At 37.6% G+C, this 15,997-nt stretch overlaps 1 protein-coding gene across 6 annotated transcripts in view; it reads right to left on the bottom strand.

Annotated features, from left to right (window-relative positions):
• Positions 1–15,997, bottom strand: part of LOC107152107 (spermatid perinuclear RNA binding protein) — a 136,543-nt gene that overhangs the window by 15,050 nt on the left and 105,496 nt on the right. For 4 of the 6 annotated variants that reach the window (XR_001504758.2, XM_048813118.1, XM_015497608.2 and 1 more), the window contains exons 14-17: positions 13,261–13,395; positions 12,918–13,058; positions 9,204–9,327; positions 4,426–4,470 (exon numbers count right to left, since the gene is read on the bottom strand). Coding sequence is in view for 5 of the 6 variants with exons in the window: in XM_048813118.1 (XP_048669075.1) it covers positions 4,426–4,470; positions 9,204–9,327; positions 12,918–13,058; positions 13,261–13,395 (445 nt within the window). In the remaining variant the exon portion in view is untranslated. Of the gene's footprint in view, positions 1–939; positions 1,913–4,425; positions 4,471–9,203; positions 9,328–12,917; positions 13,059–13,260; positions 13,396–15,997 lie in introns of those variants that run through there. The other 2 variants (XM_048813120.1, XM_015497607.2) reach the window with 1 other exon arrangement.

Below are 15,997 nucleotides of genomic sequence, written 5' to 3'. Positions count from 1 at the left end.
AAAGAGAACGACTGTAAACACATAATTAATAAAAATTGGACACTACCAGCCATGCTTTTTCTTCTCAGTGATGGCTCTGTTTCATCCATAGGTCAGCAAAACGAATCAATGAAACATGAAAACTCCCGGCTGAAATGGGCCCTTCTTGTTTATGTCTAGCTGCTAATGCATAGGATGAGAATGACAAATTACAGCTACTTCCAGCAAGTGATGAGGTTTTATTAAAGTATCACCCACCACTAATAAAGACAAAAGGTCAAGAACAAACAATTATGTGATATACATCCAAGAATTGACATTAACATCTGTGTTGGGTTGCCCACTTCACCTTCATTTAGTGGTCCCCCAAAACTCTGACATGTTAAATTTGTCATATTTTGTGAAGCCCACTTTCACTGATGGGCACTGCTCAGTTCTAAAAAGCACAATTTAACAGGCAAAAGGAAAGCTAATTCATAGTTTGAAAAAAAAAAAGACATTTTTAAGACAAAGTGACGAATATTGACAGGGGACCACACTGTTGCCTTCATGGGGGTGAGTACCTTAATGAAACCATTACCTTCTAGTAACATCATTGGCTTTCCAAACAAGGTGAGAATGCAAGTGGAGGTCTCCGGTCTGCACCCTTTACAGAACAGCACAATGTTACCGATTGATCAATTTCCACCAGCATAATCAGGTGTCTTAAAAATAAATGCTGACCCATGGCTGAAACCTGTCACTTTTCACAGCAGCACTCAACAAGAACTGGGACAATCGAAGAGCAAGTTTTTATGGGGACCCTGTTGCTGCTTTAGATTCTGATGTAATTGAAGAGGAAAGGAAACCCTTCAATGAATCCCAGAAAAATCAATCACTAATCTTCTATCTGCATGAAAAAAGTCAGGGAATGAACACAGTATCTTACAGAGTGAAGAAGGCCACAAGAACAAAAGAGGGTGATTGATTGATTAATTTATTTTTTAAAACTTGGAAATTCGTAAACTAAAATAATCACATTCCTCCTTCCCCATCTCTGGGTAGTGCCATCATTTTAATAAGCAATGCTACGATAACAGAATGTAACCTTTATCGTGGGGACACCCTTGTACAACCAGAGTACATAGGGTTTACAAAGTAAGTAGACTAGCTGGAACTAACAATCGCTTTTGCCTTGTTTTAGCAGTTTGCTTACAAATGAATGGGTTTCTCGGGATAAGTTATTATTAGTTTGCAATTCCTTATAATTTGATACCAAAGCATATCAAAAATAATAAGCTAAAACAATATTCAAACCCATATTTTATTGGCTTTAATTACACACTTCAATATTTACAAAGTTAAAGTTTAACTGAAAAGTCTCTATTGTTTTAAAAAAAAAATAACTACAGCCCGAATTAAAGTGCCCTGGGGCAAGTACATATCAATCAGCTAAGAATCAGTGACTGCATCAGGAACCAGGCAGTACTCTGTGTTACAACAAAGCAGTTTATTTGTGATCAGTGTTTGAGACTCTATACATCCTTCACAAATTTAATTTTACATAATCTGATACTCTCTTAAATCTTAAAACTTTGAACTGCTAGACTTTTATTTCCTTAGAACAGAAGGGCTGGTATAAATTATTTTCCAGAAATGAGGTACCGTTTCACAGAACTGGTTTCTCTTTTTTTGTTTGTTTTCAAGTTTTAAAGAACTAAATTTGTATTTGTTAAAATCAAAAAGTAGGAAAGATGTTCTTTACAAATAATTTTGATCAAGTATGTGTTCAAAGAAAGCAGGATAAAAAGGCTTTTTCTCTAACATTCTGAATTGTACTGTATTGGTGTTCAATAGGAATGAGCTTCTGTCATTTGCTAAAAGAATGAGTAGTGGGGAACAGGATATGTTGGGAATTTCATAACGGGTAACAGAACCATTCTCTTGGGCAAACCTACAGAGAAAAGAAACGGAGAGGACTCCAAATAAGTTTAATACTCCAATAAAAATTTCAAAAAAAAAAATATCTTACAGTAAATATCATTAACCTTTTCCAGATTAGTCATTCAACATGTACCATTTTGGAATAGGCCCACAAATCTCTTATACATCTCCAATTTTGAAATTACTCTTGTATTTCAATAAATAATATTTCCTACTCAAAAGTAAGATGGCTACATAAGAAGAATGATATTCAGAAATGACATTTGAGTAAGCTGCCATGAATTCTACATATCAAAGTGATGCTATTCATATTTTAAAGTAACTCTAAAAATCCATATTAGTTCTCAGTTTGGCACATCACATATTAAAGGAGAAACAGGGATTGTCAAGATGCAAATCACAAGTTTCTGGGAAGGCCTCAGTTACCTGGAAGTCTGCTCCAATAGGAGCCACGACCAGGTGTTTAACTTCTCAATGGCTACTGCCAATATTGGCATGGCAAATCTGGAAAGATTAATTATTTTCTTAATTTGTAATTAATACGTTCTTGTGGCCTCACAAACTTCTGCATACTCATGTAGGATTTGAAATCTGCTCCTATTCCTATTCTAATATTTAACCTATGGAGAAATCACAAAGCAGCAACAGCAGGTATTTAAGAGCACCAGATGATCAGAGGGAAATTATCCCACATGCAACAGCTTTACAAAGGCCAAAAGACATATTTACCTTACAGCCAAAATAAAGCATCATTTTAGTAGGTTTGCATCACAGTAACATTTAAAAACCAAATCTTTTATGTGAAAAATGGGGGCATCAAATTTTACCAGCTTTGGAAGTCAGTTATATGGCACGTGGAAGAGAGGAGCCTTCTGAACGGAGGCTCAGAGGCCACAGGGTGAAAGTATAATGTTAAAGGAGGAAAGGGAGGACCAAGAGGGAAAAATTAAAGAGACTGAGGGGAAAACATGGATGGTAACTTAAGAGGATAGATACAAAATATTTTATAAAGGGAAAAAATAAGCTCTCACAAACCTTTATTAAAGAATCTGAAACTTACTATATGACTGAAAGACACAAACCTAAAATCCTGCCCCGGGAGGCACATGCTCTGGTCCTCACATAAGAAACAGAGCACGTGAGTCAAATGTGCTATATTTGGATAAACTGAACAGACCCCATTTGGGATTGGGGCAGCAGCTAACTGAAGGGCAAAAGCCAATGGCCAAGCCAAAAGGAGCTAGACAGTATGAATTCAGAAGGAAATCTGGGTGAAAAACATATATTTGAATTAGTCCCTAATTCCCAATCACCCCATATTGCTCCAACTCAGAACATGGGGAGGCCTTTGCCACACTGAGTGTGCCAGAGAAGACATGAGGAAAAGGATGTAAGTCTAGGTTTTGTAATTGCTCCAAATATTTTACCCTTGCTATTTCTCTACATCTTTCCAGATATACATTTTCTATCTTAATGGGCAAGGAAGTCAAACTATTCATTTTCTACTTATTTCTACAGTTATGAAATCAGATGAAGCTTCAGTTTAGCAGTGTCTTAAGGACCCACAATTTTCATCCAAATAAAAATGGCAAAGCTGATGTGTGAAAAGAAATAGCACAATGTGAAGGTCTGAGGCTCAAGTAGAGGATTCGTGCTACAAATAGCAATACATAGAAGGCCTTTGTCTTCTGGGTGCATGCACACCCAGCCTAGGGCTGAGTGGACAAACATCCTTGTGCATGTGTGCTCACACGCACGCACACTCACCCTCTTCTTCTCTCAATGACAAACATCCTGCAAATGGTTGATTCTTTAATGTACAGCACCTGAGTTACGAAAAATGTCTAAGGCATATCACTGACTCCAAACCTACTGCCTCCATTGCCACATAAACCTCATTCAAAAGTTATCCAAAGGGCCACTGAGGTTCATTTGCATATTTGCTTTCTTTATTGAGGGGGTGGGACAGTCCTATGATTGTATAGCATGAACTACTTCTGTAGAAGGAACTTAGGGAATACCATTGGTGAACCTCTATTATCTCCTCCCTAGGACAAATGACATCCATTTATTTCATCCCCAAAGCAAAAATGTATAGAAAAGGATGATGGCTACAAAATTTAAGTGAGCATTTTCTATTCTTGACTCAAATCACCCAGTTTACACAATTCCAAACCAGAAACTTAAATATAGCTATACAACTGGCATGGCCCTTCAGTAGCCTTTGAATGGAGTGTAAGTTGGCTGTAAGAAGAATTACTTAAAATACTTAATTTCAATATGGTCAAAAACAGGCAATTAGAACAAGCAATCCTTCAATCAGGCAAAGCGGAGAGAAGAGCAACTCCAACCAAACCAAGAACCACAAGGTTGTGGCATTTTCAAAGGGAATTTAAGTTGGGTCACTAGAATGATTAGGTCTGAGATTCTTCAATTCATGTGCTGAAACCCTGGATACAACTGTGCTTTGGATTTCTGTGAAAGACTAGCTAAGAGAAGAAATGAGTAAGATGGTGTACATACCATAGGCAGGGGCAGCTGTGCTGTAACCATATGGTGTTCCATAGCCTGGTGCAAAGAAGAAGAAGGCAGATCAGTCCAGGACCAAAGGGAGCCTGAACTTGCCCAATTCATAAGCCACCTGGTTGGACACCCCAGGCCCTCAGAACTTTTTCCAGAAACTGTCCGTAAGAATGATTCCCAGAGTGGTCCTAGTCTAGAAGCTCTCTGTGCCTGACTGATGCAAAAATCATAGCCTACAAGGCTCTCCTTGAACTACCACAATATCTACATCTAGAGTCTCTCACTGCAGTTCCACACTATACTGTAATTATTGACTCTGTGGTTCCCATTAGAGTGGAAAGACCAAGTTTTACTCATCATTCTATCATCTGAACCTAACAGAATGTACAGCATTTGTTAAACAAAAGAATGCTTAGAACTAAATTAATTTCTCAAATTTGGAAAACAGAATTTTGTAAGTTTTGTTTTTAGAAAACATCAACAGAGAAGATTGAGGCCTCAACTGCCCATTAAAGGAGGTACATGGGTCAGGTCATAGGCCAAGGACAGATTCTATGACTTGTTGATCAACATCTGAACAACTGGCCCCAGCACAGGGTCTCCCAGTAATCATTGGTGAACTTGAAAATAGCACCCAGTGCCTATGAAAAATGTTCATTATTATTAAGTTAAAACTAGTATAAAGAACACAGATTTCCTCTACCCCATGGTACTGGGAGTTGAATCCAGGAGCCTCTACCACTGAGCCATATCTCCAAACCTTTTTTTATTTTACTTTGAGGCAGGTTGTCAATAAGTTGTGTAGGCTGGCCTAGAACTTGCAATCCTTCTGCTTCAGCCTCCCAAGTCCCTGGGATTACAAGCATTTGCCACTGCACCTGGCCACAAATGCTTTTGATTCAAATTGGTTCTAACACCAATTTCTTATATGTCCTCACTTAGACAAGTAATGTCTGAGTTGCCATTTTCTCATCTCTCAAATGAAAAATCTCCCAAGCTACTTTGTAGAATTGTTATAGGAATTAGAAATATCATCTTAATAGATTAAGTCATAATTTTTAATCATTCAGGAAAAACATCTTAAAATATATGAATACAAAATTGCTTGGGTAAATCTCTAGGGGGAAAAAAAAACAAGGATATAATATCTACAAGGGCCCTACACAAATCTAGCTTTTTCATATTATAACTCCTTTTTCTAGAATAATTTTTGCTATTCACAATGTTTCAGCTCCTCTCAGTGACCAACTGTAACTCATTCCTGAGATTAAGATCTAGTATCAATCCCCTGGGAAGTCTCCCAGGCTCGCTGCCCACTCCTCTGCTCATCCAGTGCTGCAGCTTCCACTGATATTGCACTGTGCTTATTCCAGAATCTCTCCCTGCCTCCCTGACCTTGGGCACTAGGGACAGGTGGGCTAGGTCTGAGTCATCTTTGAATGTCCAGTTCTCAATGTCCTGTTTGGGGGGGAAAAAAAACACTCAAATGTAAGCTAAAGAGGTAAACTGCTTTTATGCACCAAATCAAAATATTTCTTGAAGGATGACAATTTGTTTTGCCATTTAATCTATATTTAAATCATGTAGAGTTAGAGGGAATACAACTCAGTTTTAGTGCTCACTAAATTGTGTACTTTAAGAACATATAATACAGCTGAAATAAGCAGTAGGAACTGAAGATGGTAGCAGAAACCAAAAAGAGAAATTAATGCTTTAAAGAAGGTTATATAGCAAATCTATTCCAAGAACTGGGAGCTGTTTTTCTAAGGCTAGTTTGAAGAGTTTTACCAAAACCCTTAAAAGAAGATTAAACTGTAACTGTTTAGCTGGTCACTGATCAGATGGGCCATTGGGATTCTAATCCTGACTTCACCTTTAACTAGCAAGGTGTCTTTGTACCTATTATTTAACTTTTCTGAGCTTCAGAGTTGTATTCAATAGCTGAGTTGGTAATCAACAACCTTGCTGCATAGACTACTCCACAAACAGCATATTTCGCATTCATCATCTAAACTGACCTAATCTGAATCTTCTCTAGGCCATAAATGAATTTCTTTTTTAAAAGCTTCAGGATTCAGCCCTTGCAGAGAGATCAAGGTAACGACATACAAGCAAGAGAATCTGGAAGCCATCAGGTACATATAATTTGACTATACTTGACCATAGCTGCCTACCCCTCAAGCAGGGGACAAACAGCCCAAGATCCAATAACAAAAGATGTGACCATATTAAGCCCTCATGGAACACACTGTCAAAGACAAAGTTCATCTCAATAACTTGCCCATTGTTGTTTAATGAATGGGGCTAAAAATATTAAGTTTCAGTACAGAACATAAAAATGTCTTAATTTTAGAAACAAACCATAATACACTATAAGAAACTCATGCCATTTTCCCCCACCCTAAGCACTCATATTTTAGTGGTTGGGTTTTTTTTTTTTTTTTTTTTTTTGAGTTTTGTTTTGTTTTGTTTTGCATGGGCATTTCTGGGGACTGAACCCATGGGCACTTTACCACTGACCTATATTGCTCAGCCTTTTTAATATTTTGAGACATTATCTCCCAAGTTGCTTTGGGCTTTGTTAAATTACTGAAGCTGGCCTCAAACTTGCAATCCTCCTGCCTTAGCCTCCCCAAGTCACTGGGATGCCTCCCAGTTCCTCCAACTAAAAAAAAATCCTACAGTGGTACATGCCTGTAATCCCAGTGGCTCAGGAGGCTGAGGTAGGAGGATTGTGAGGTTAAAGCCAGCCTTAGCAATGGCAAGGTACTAAGCAACTGAGACCCTGCCTCTAAATAAAATATAAAATAGGGCTGGGAATGAGGCTCAGTGGTCGAGTGTCCCTGAGTTTAATACCCAGTACCAAAAAAAAAAAAAAATCCTAGGCAATACCTTTGAATCCTCACTCTTTAACATTCTATATATTCACTTCATCAATTTTGTTTCCTAAATACTCCTTCAGTCTCTTTACTTCTTGCCACCCATCTATTCCCCTGCATCTGCTGGGTTCCACTATCTCTTACCTAGGAGATCCATCTACAGTAGGCTTCTAATTGGTCTTGTCATGCCCATACCTGTCCCTGCAATCTATTCTTCACACTACAGAAGGTGTAATCTTTACAAATAAAGTCTGACTTTGTCACTTCTCTCCTCATGACTTCCTACTGCACTTAGGATTCTAAAACCAAAATCCAAGCCACAGCCCATAGTACTGGGACTGAGCTCCCACTTCAACTCACACATCGTTCCCCCACCTCTTCCTTTACCCACAGCTCTCCACACTCCAGACATTTTGGCCTTCTCTGCTTCATCAAATGAACCCATTTCCCCACCACCAACACCACAAAGTCTCTGTACATGCTATTCCCTCTGTGTGCAACACTCTTCTATTCCAGTCCTCTCTCAGTTATCACCTACTCATTCTCCAATGCTATTTTCCAGTGTCCCTCCTTCAGGGACCCATAAGACTAGATCAGGGGCCTGTTACATGTTTTCATAGCATGATGTCCATCTTCAGTTTAAAATTGTTATTAACTTAAGTAACATGTCTCACTCTTCACACCATAAGCTGCAGGAGAGCAAAATTCACGCCTGGTATGTAAAAAAAGCAGGCACACTCTTATACATCTATGAGTGATACAACTGCATCAACTTCTAGAGGTATAATACCAAAGCCATATTATTGATAAAATTTCTTAAAAGACCAATTCTTTTCTTAGAGGAAAACACAATCTAAGAAAATCTGGAAGGACATTACTTAAAAATAATGACTAAATAAGACCTAATCTTTTAACAATTTCATCTTGATCCAAAAGTACAGTGGTTTATTCATCAAGCGAAAACTTCCATAGTTTCAATATTGCAAAGAACTTCATTTTAACAAGATCGTTGTACATTCACTGCTAAAGTGACATATGAATTAAATGGAAATAGGGCAGCTTCACAATCTCCTGCAAGCTATGAGATAAAATGGGAATAATAATACAAACTTTGGAAATACAAGCCCCTGCAATCAAATTCTAACTCTAATGCTCAATAATAGTTTCACCTGGGACTATCTACCTTATCTCCCCCCTTACTTTCTTTATCTGGACAGTAATTTCTACTGTGAAGGTTAAAAGTTAAGTGAAATAGGGGCTGGAGTTGTGGCTCAGTGGTAGCACGCTTGCCTGGCATGCGTGAGACACTGGGTTCGATTCTCAGCACCACATACAAATAAATAAAATAAAGGTCCATCGACAACTAAAAAATATTTTTAAAAAATTAAGTGAAATAATTTATATAAAAATACCTGACGTATAGTAAGCTCTGGATAAATAAGTTCCCCCTTTTCCCCCTCTCTGTAATTTTTTTGTCTTCGGTGATACACTAAGTTTAACAAATGCTACTGATGCCAGGCTTCACCCCAATTAAGAAGACTCCTGTTTTTTCTCTCTCGGTATAACTAACCTGATCTCTATGCCCCCATAGAATATTCCTGCTCAGGTGTTCAAATACCTCAATCTGTGGAACATCTTTCAGATTCCTCATTTTCAAAATATGTTCCCTTGACCTAGGTGCAATATTGCTTATTTGTCTCTCCCTCTGGGAAGGCTCTAATTACTCAGCAGATTCTAGGAAAAAAAATATGAAATTCTGTAGATCCTTTTCAAGTTGTATACACTTATCTCACAACTGTGATGTATTTCCAGAGATCCTATACAACCATGGAAAATGAAAATGCTATTCTTCAGATCTGAGTTCCAAAGAGGCAGCCATCTCTTGCAGTTAGTACTAACCTGGAGCTATGTAGCCAGGAGCAGCTGTAGCCCCAACAAAAGCTCCCCTTGTCAGAGTTCCTCTTCCTCTGCCCCGAACCGCCTGGACTGCTGCAGACACAGCTGTATTCACGACACCCTTTGCCTATAAAAAGGACATTTTCATCAATGACAGGAAGAAGAGCCATCAGCCTCTCATCTCTTTGATGCACAGCCACCATAAGAAACTATGGGCTAATCAGGTGAGACAATTAGTCATCTGTAACAAGGATCTTTGATGTGTCACAGGCAAATAGGAAATGACACCTACCTTACAGAACTGTTCTGAAGAATATGCTGGGCACATAAAAGGATACAAATAACTTCTTTTCACAAGGGTTACCCAGAAAAGAGTTCTTATTATACACACAAATTTCAATAGTGAAATCATATCCAGGGGCTGGGGATGTGGCTCAAGCGTTAGCGCGCTCGCCTGGCATGCGTGCGGCCCGGGTTCAATCCTCAGCACCACGTACAAACAAAAAATGTTGTATCCGCCAATAACTAAAAAATAAACATTAAATATTCTCTCTCTCCCTCTCCCTCCCTCCCTCTCTCTCTCTCTCTCTCTCTCTGTCTCTGTCTCTCTTTTAAAAAAAAAGAAAAGAAAAGAAATCATATCCAAAGTCATTTTAGGCTCGATGAAAGTCATTACAGACAATTGATACCTAGGTTGGAAAGCACTGAATTTTCTGCCTAGAGGCAGAAAACATTCCAGCAACAAACTACCCAGCATTAGGTGCAAACCTAAGTGATAAAAATAGAACAGACCAAGACAGAAAGACCAAAGATGTGGACACCAGTTCCTCATCTGTGACCTTAGGAAGATCATGGATTTTCTGTGAGCCTGTTGTTCTGCTGTTGGTATGTTTCTATCAATCATTAATAAATACCACCACCAGTCCTCTTCTTGCTCTAAACTGGTGAATTCACATCATATCTCCCTCTCTCCCTCTCTCTCTCTGGCAGTACCCCCACTGTAAAATGAGGATAATGATATCCACTTCATTTTCCTTAAAGTAGAAACAGTAACTAAGAGTACAGACATGAAAACAAATTAAAAATTAAAACTGGTAAATCAAGGAGCAAGAGTACAAAAGACTACTAAAACACACCTTTCCCAAAGAGAAAATTTACAAAAATCAAAAAGAATTTTAATTTAAATATTATGGTTATTTTTAGTGCAAAAATGCAATAAAACTCAAGCTTGAAACCACTAAGTTTCCTTAAAGAAATAAGGTACATAGAAAGTGGTGTACAGCTTCAACGCACACTGTCTGATACAGTCAACAAGAGCCTTAAAAGAAGACAGAATCAGAGGGTACACATGTTCATCTCACATGGAAAAATCATCATCCCTTTGTCCTCCTAAGATAGCTGCTACCTCTGACATGACTAGCCAGAAGATACTTCCAAGGTCAAATATATCATGCACTGGGACAATCGTTTTCCTCTTTGCTTGAAATAAACCAACCCACACATCCAAAATAGACTGCTTCTTGGCTGTCAAACACATTGAACACATGAGTTTTACAGTTTCTAGTACAAAAAATTTCTAAAACTGAGTGAACTTCATATAGACTTTAAAAAAAAAAATACAGCTTAGTTGAAAATAGTTAGGAACCAACAATCTGACGGCAGCAAGTGTTTCCACCCAGGTTGAACTCCTGATATGAGCAACAAGCTTCACTATCTAAAAAATACTTGACCCTACACTAGGCTTTTTAATTTTTTTTAATATCTTTATTTTTTATTTTTTTTTATTTTTATGTGGTTCTGAGGATCGAAATCAGTGCTGTGAGACAAGTGCTCTAACACTGAGCCCCAACCCCAACACTGCTTGGCTTTGTAAAGCACTAAAATTAACTGACCACATCCAAGATGTAACCCATGGGGAAAAACAAAACAAAGCAATGTAACAATGATTTTTGAGCTTAATCTAGAACATAATTTGTCCTATAGTTACTATAAGATTTTAGGAAAAGAAAATATTATTTTCTACATATGTGACACCATAATTTAACAGCTCTATTTTTATTATTATTTGGGGGTAGGATTGAACTCAAGGGCACTCAACCACTGAGCTGCATCTCCAGCCCTATTTTGTATTTTATTTAGAGACAGGGTCTCACTGAGATGCTTAGCGCCTCACCATTGCTGAGGCTGGCTTTGAACTTTCGATCCTTCTGCCTCATCCTCCCGCCTCAGCCTCCCAAGCCACTGGGATTACAGATGTGTGTGCCAATATGCCCAGGTCTATTTTTACTTAATCTTAGTAAAAGTTAATTTTCTGTTTATATTTTAAATCCTAGAGTTTAATCAATGTTTATTACAGCTGATATAAGAAGTTTAAGTAAATATAAAACAAATATCTAGATGGATATCACATGCAATAGAAACACCTACAGCCTTTCAACAGAGACCACCCAGTTTGAAAGGGAACCTCTATCATCAATTAGCTGTATGACTGCATGCAAATTTCTTAGCTTCCTCTTCTGTAAATGAGATAAATTCTACCCTCCTACAATGGACTCAGCAAATGGATAAAAGGGCCTAAATATAATTCTTTTTTTTTTTTTTTAGTTGTAGTTGAACACAATATTTATTTATTTATTTATTTATTTTGATGTGGTGTTGAGGATTGAACCCAGGGCCTCGCACGTGCTAGGCCAGCACTCTACCGCTGAGCCACAATCCCAGCCCCATAAAAGGCCTAAATATAATTTTTAACATACAAGTTTAAAAAGCTAAGTTCCTTCTATTAATCTAAGCATGTTTAATGTCTCTATCACATAGTACATTCAGATATTATTATTACACTAGCACTCTCCATAAATCAGAGAATGTGTCTTAAATTGACTTATGTATCCCTTTTCCCCTCACAATAAATCACACATAAGGTACATGTCCAGAAACACACATACACAGGGGGACATACTGGAGATTGAACATAGGGGTGCTTTTACCACTACGGCATCCTTAGCTCTTTTTATTTTTTTATTTAGAGACACTCTCTCACTAAGTTGCTAAGGCTGGCCTTGAACTTGCAATATCCCTGTCTCAGACTTTCAAGTCACTAAGATTACAAGCATGCACCATTATACCCCACTTAGAAAACATTTTTTAAATGAAGGGATGGAAGAATTTCATATGCAAAAAAACATGTAAGGAGGAAGTTATCTTTTCCAAATACCTTGAGAAGATCCTGGGTCTTTAGTAGCACTGACATTCCTAGCCAGTAATTTATACAAGCAACACAGTGTCATCTTTTTGTGCTGCCCACAGAAGGAAACCCCAAGTAAACAATGTCAAAATACACAGTAGAAAGAAAATGGAAGAGGAGATGAAAAGTTACAAGAAAAGTGTGAATCCTAAGCAGTTTGTCAGCCTCCTGAGCTAGACCAATGCTCACACCTACCAAAAGTCCAAATCACCTCAACATTTCACCTCATCAAGAATGACCCCAATCCTTCAAATATTGCTATCTGCCTCTCTTACAACTATACAATGTGCCTTAAAAAAAACAGAACAGGGAACAACTGGTCTTGATATATATTATTCATGAGCTAGCCCCTCAAAAAAGTTGCCAAATAAATGATAAAGAAACAATTTCAGAAAAAGGTAAAGCAGCAAGTGTACAGGAAATTTCTTACAACATTTTTCAAAAGTTTTGTAAAGATTTAGCTAAACTCATACCTGAGGAATAATCTTCTTTTTCTTATTATTTGCTGCATTGGGTCCAGAAAACAGCTTCTCCAGGGCAGCTAAGGCTGCACTTGCCTTGGCCACTTTCTTATTTGGACCTGCACCTCTGAATTTCTGTCCATCTACTTCTACCTGAAATCAAGAATTCCACTTTGCAATTATCCCATGCAATTCCTCTATGTAGCTTTTATTTAAACTCATACCATGGAAAACAACAGAAATCAGATAATACCAAAAGAACAGATTGAGTCTAACAATTTTTTTAATATGTACGTTCAGGATATCCTAGGTCTGTCAGAAGAAAAATAAGACAGCATATTATCTAGAAACACACCTCCATTACAAAGCGCTTGTCATGGCTTCCACCAGTTTCTGAGATGAGTTCATACTTGAGACCTCTTCTTTTTTCATTGAGCTCCATTACAGGATTTTTGCCACTTGCTGTGAGGATAGGGCCCTGAGTTCTTACCTAAAAAAGAAAGAGAATCTGGAAGTTCAAATAAGATTTTAAACTATTAAATTCTTTTTTAATTATTTATTTGTACTTCTTAGTATATATGACAGAAGAATGTACTTTGACATATCAAACATACATGGAGTATAACTTCCCATTTTTTGTGGATGTTCATGATGTGGAGTTATACTGGTTATATACAAATTTCTTATTAATATGATTATGCTAAAAAGAAAATTCAAAAATTCAACTTTAAAACATTTAGGGTCTAGGATGAGTCACTTAAATATAGTTATGGCAAAATATCAAAGGTGTGGAAATCTACAAGCAATAAATGCTGCTGTCAGCCTGCCTTTGAAGCAAGTCTATCCCAACAGAAGAGTACTCAAACCCAATAAAATGTAGCCTTGTCACTCCACGACCATGACAATGCTAAGTGACTAAAAAGGAGAATAGAACAACTGGGATTTATATGACACCACATTTATATTTTCACCTTTTGGGTTAGGAAGAAATAACTCAAATTGGGATGTGAAAGGAAAATATTACTATAAACCTTTCAATCGCTAACCATATTGAAGAGCACCTATAGGAAAAACCAGTAGACTATAGACTATGAATTGTGAAATATTAAAATAACAATATTGGCATCATTCTCTGTCCTATAGGAGCTACAGTATACTGGAAAGGACAGAGCTAATCACTATAAAACAATGTATGTTAGAGAACAGATGCATGCTGTGGAAACACAGAAGGGATCACTTTCTAGAGCAATCAGGAAAGTTTTCTTGGAAGTAACACATGACCTTAAAGGGTTAAGTACCAGACTATCTTCAGGAAAAATCAAGGAGAAAGGGCATTCTGGATGGGAGAAAGGGCAATATAAAGGCCCAAGAGAGGCAAAGAACATTTGTTTGGAGAAAGATGGAAAGTTAGGCAGCAAAGAGAAGAAGTTAGTGTACTAGGACCTGATTAGAAATACCCTGGAAGGGACCAAATCACATAGGACTTTGAATGCCAGAAAATGAGCCTTGACTTTATAATGGACAATCTGGAGGCCAGTGAAAGAGTTTAACCTGGCAACTGACATGAGGAGAGTTGTATTGTAGGAAAATCACTCCAGCAATGGTACAAAGAATTGGCTTGAAGAAGGATGTGATTATAAATTGGGGCGGGGGGGGGGGCGGGATTTCACTTAAGTATGTGAAGGTTTAAATGAAGAGAAAGACTGCACCAAAACAACAACAACAAAAAAAGAAAAATGCTGGGAGTATAATTTTGAGAAAAGAAAGACCTGACAGACTGAGTACTCTTTGAGGTCAGAGATCATGTCTGTAATTCCACTACAGAAATTTCTCAAGACATACTGAACAAACAAAATGAATGCCCAAAAATGAGATGATGCATATAAAGCTAATGAATATCAAGAGTTTCTTAATAATGTACTCTGTTGATTAAGTAGTTGCTGCTATAGAAGTGAAACAATGGACAATATTTCACTTCTATAGCAGCAACTACTTAGAAAATTGGGTCTTTTGCAATAAACATCCATTCATGATCAGTTTTCATAATTTACATTTTGAAATTTTCATGGCCAATTTCCAATCTCCATCTTTTAAAGATAATAATGAGTAATTTTTAAAACTAGACCTATATAAGCATTCTCTGCTTCCCAAACCTAAAATAACTTTTATAAAAATGAGTCCAGACAAAAAAAGTATTTGAATTTTAGGGCTAGAGGTGTAGCTCGGTGGCAGAGTAAATGCTTAGCATGTGTAAGGCCCTGCATTCACACACATGAAAAAAAAAATCTGTGTTAATCAGTAGTAATCAGTTCCTAAAGGAAGAAATTAAAAAATAAGGACTTTTGTTCCCTGCCATTACCACATTACAGAGAAACAAAGTATAGATGGAGCAGCTACCAAAACGTCCATACACTCATATGGCTTCTCTTAATGCAGCTCACCTAGCTCTCCCTTCCTAATTATCTTTGTACTTAATGGTCTGAATCATGTAATTTACAAGGCATTTCTTCTCTTTGATTTATATGACAGTGCCAGCAAAATAACACCTCACCCTGTGCTTTCCACAGCCAGGAGCCACTTTTGTTCTCCAGAGTAGCCCATGGAGAGTCCAGTGTGACTTTCTCAGGCTTCAGCCCCATCAGTCCTCTCTCCACACTGGCCCACTTGGCACTTTCAAACATGTACTTTCAACTCTAGGTCTTTACATCTCCTCTTCCTTCAGTCCAGAATTCCTTCTTTCCACCTTTCCCCACATGGCAAAATTTACCATCTATGACCTTGCTCATGTTGTACTACCTCTGATTTTACGTAACTATGTAAGTGTATGTGACAGTCACATAACCACTTCCTTGAGATTTCACCTTATATATTCATTTTGCAATTACAGTACTTATCACATTGTATTATCAGTTGTTATTAACATGTCTTTTTGCCTTTCTAGCCTGGGAACATCTTCAGCTTCTGGAAACAAGATCTTGCAACACCGGCACATACTAAAAGGGGTTTATGGACTAAAATAATTAGTATATTAAATGACAAAGTATGTTGGCACAGAGTTCTATTTAGGCCTTTTTGTTTGTTTGTTTTTTGGG

The sequence above is a fragment of the Marmota marmota genome, unplaced genomic scaffold, assembly GCF_001458135.2.
Source record: "Marmota marmota marmota unplaced genomic scaffold, marMar, whole genome shotgun sequence".
Lineage (NCBI taxonomy): Eukaryota > Metazoa > Chordata > Mammalia > Rodentia > Sciuridae > Marmota > Marmota marmota.
The sequence above is the reverse complement of the archived record's forward strand: the minus strand, read 5'-3'. Positions and strand labels throughout refer to the sequence as shown.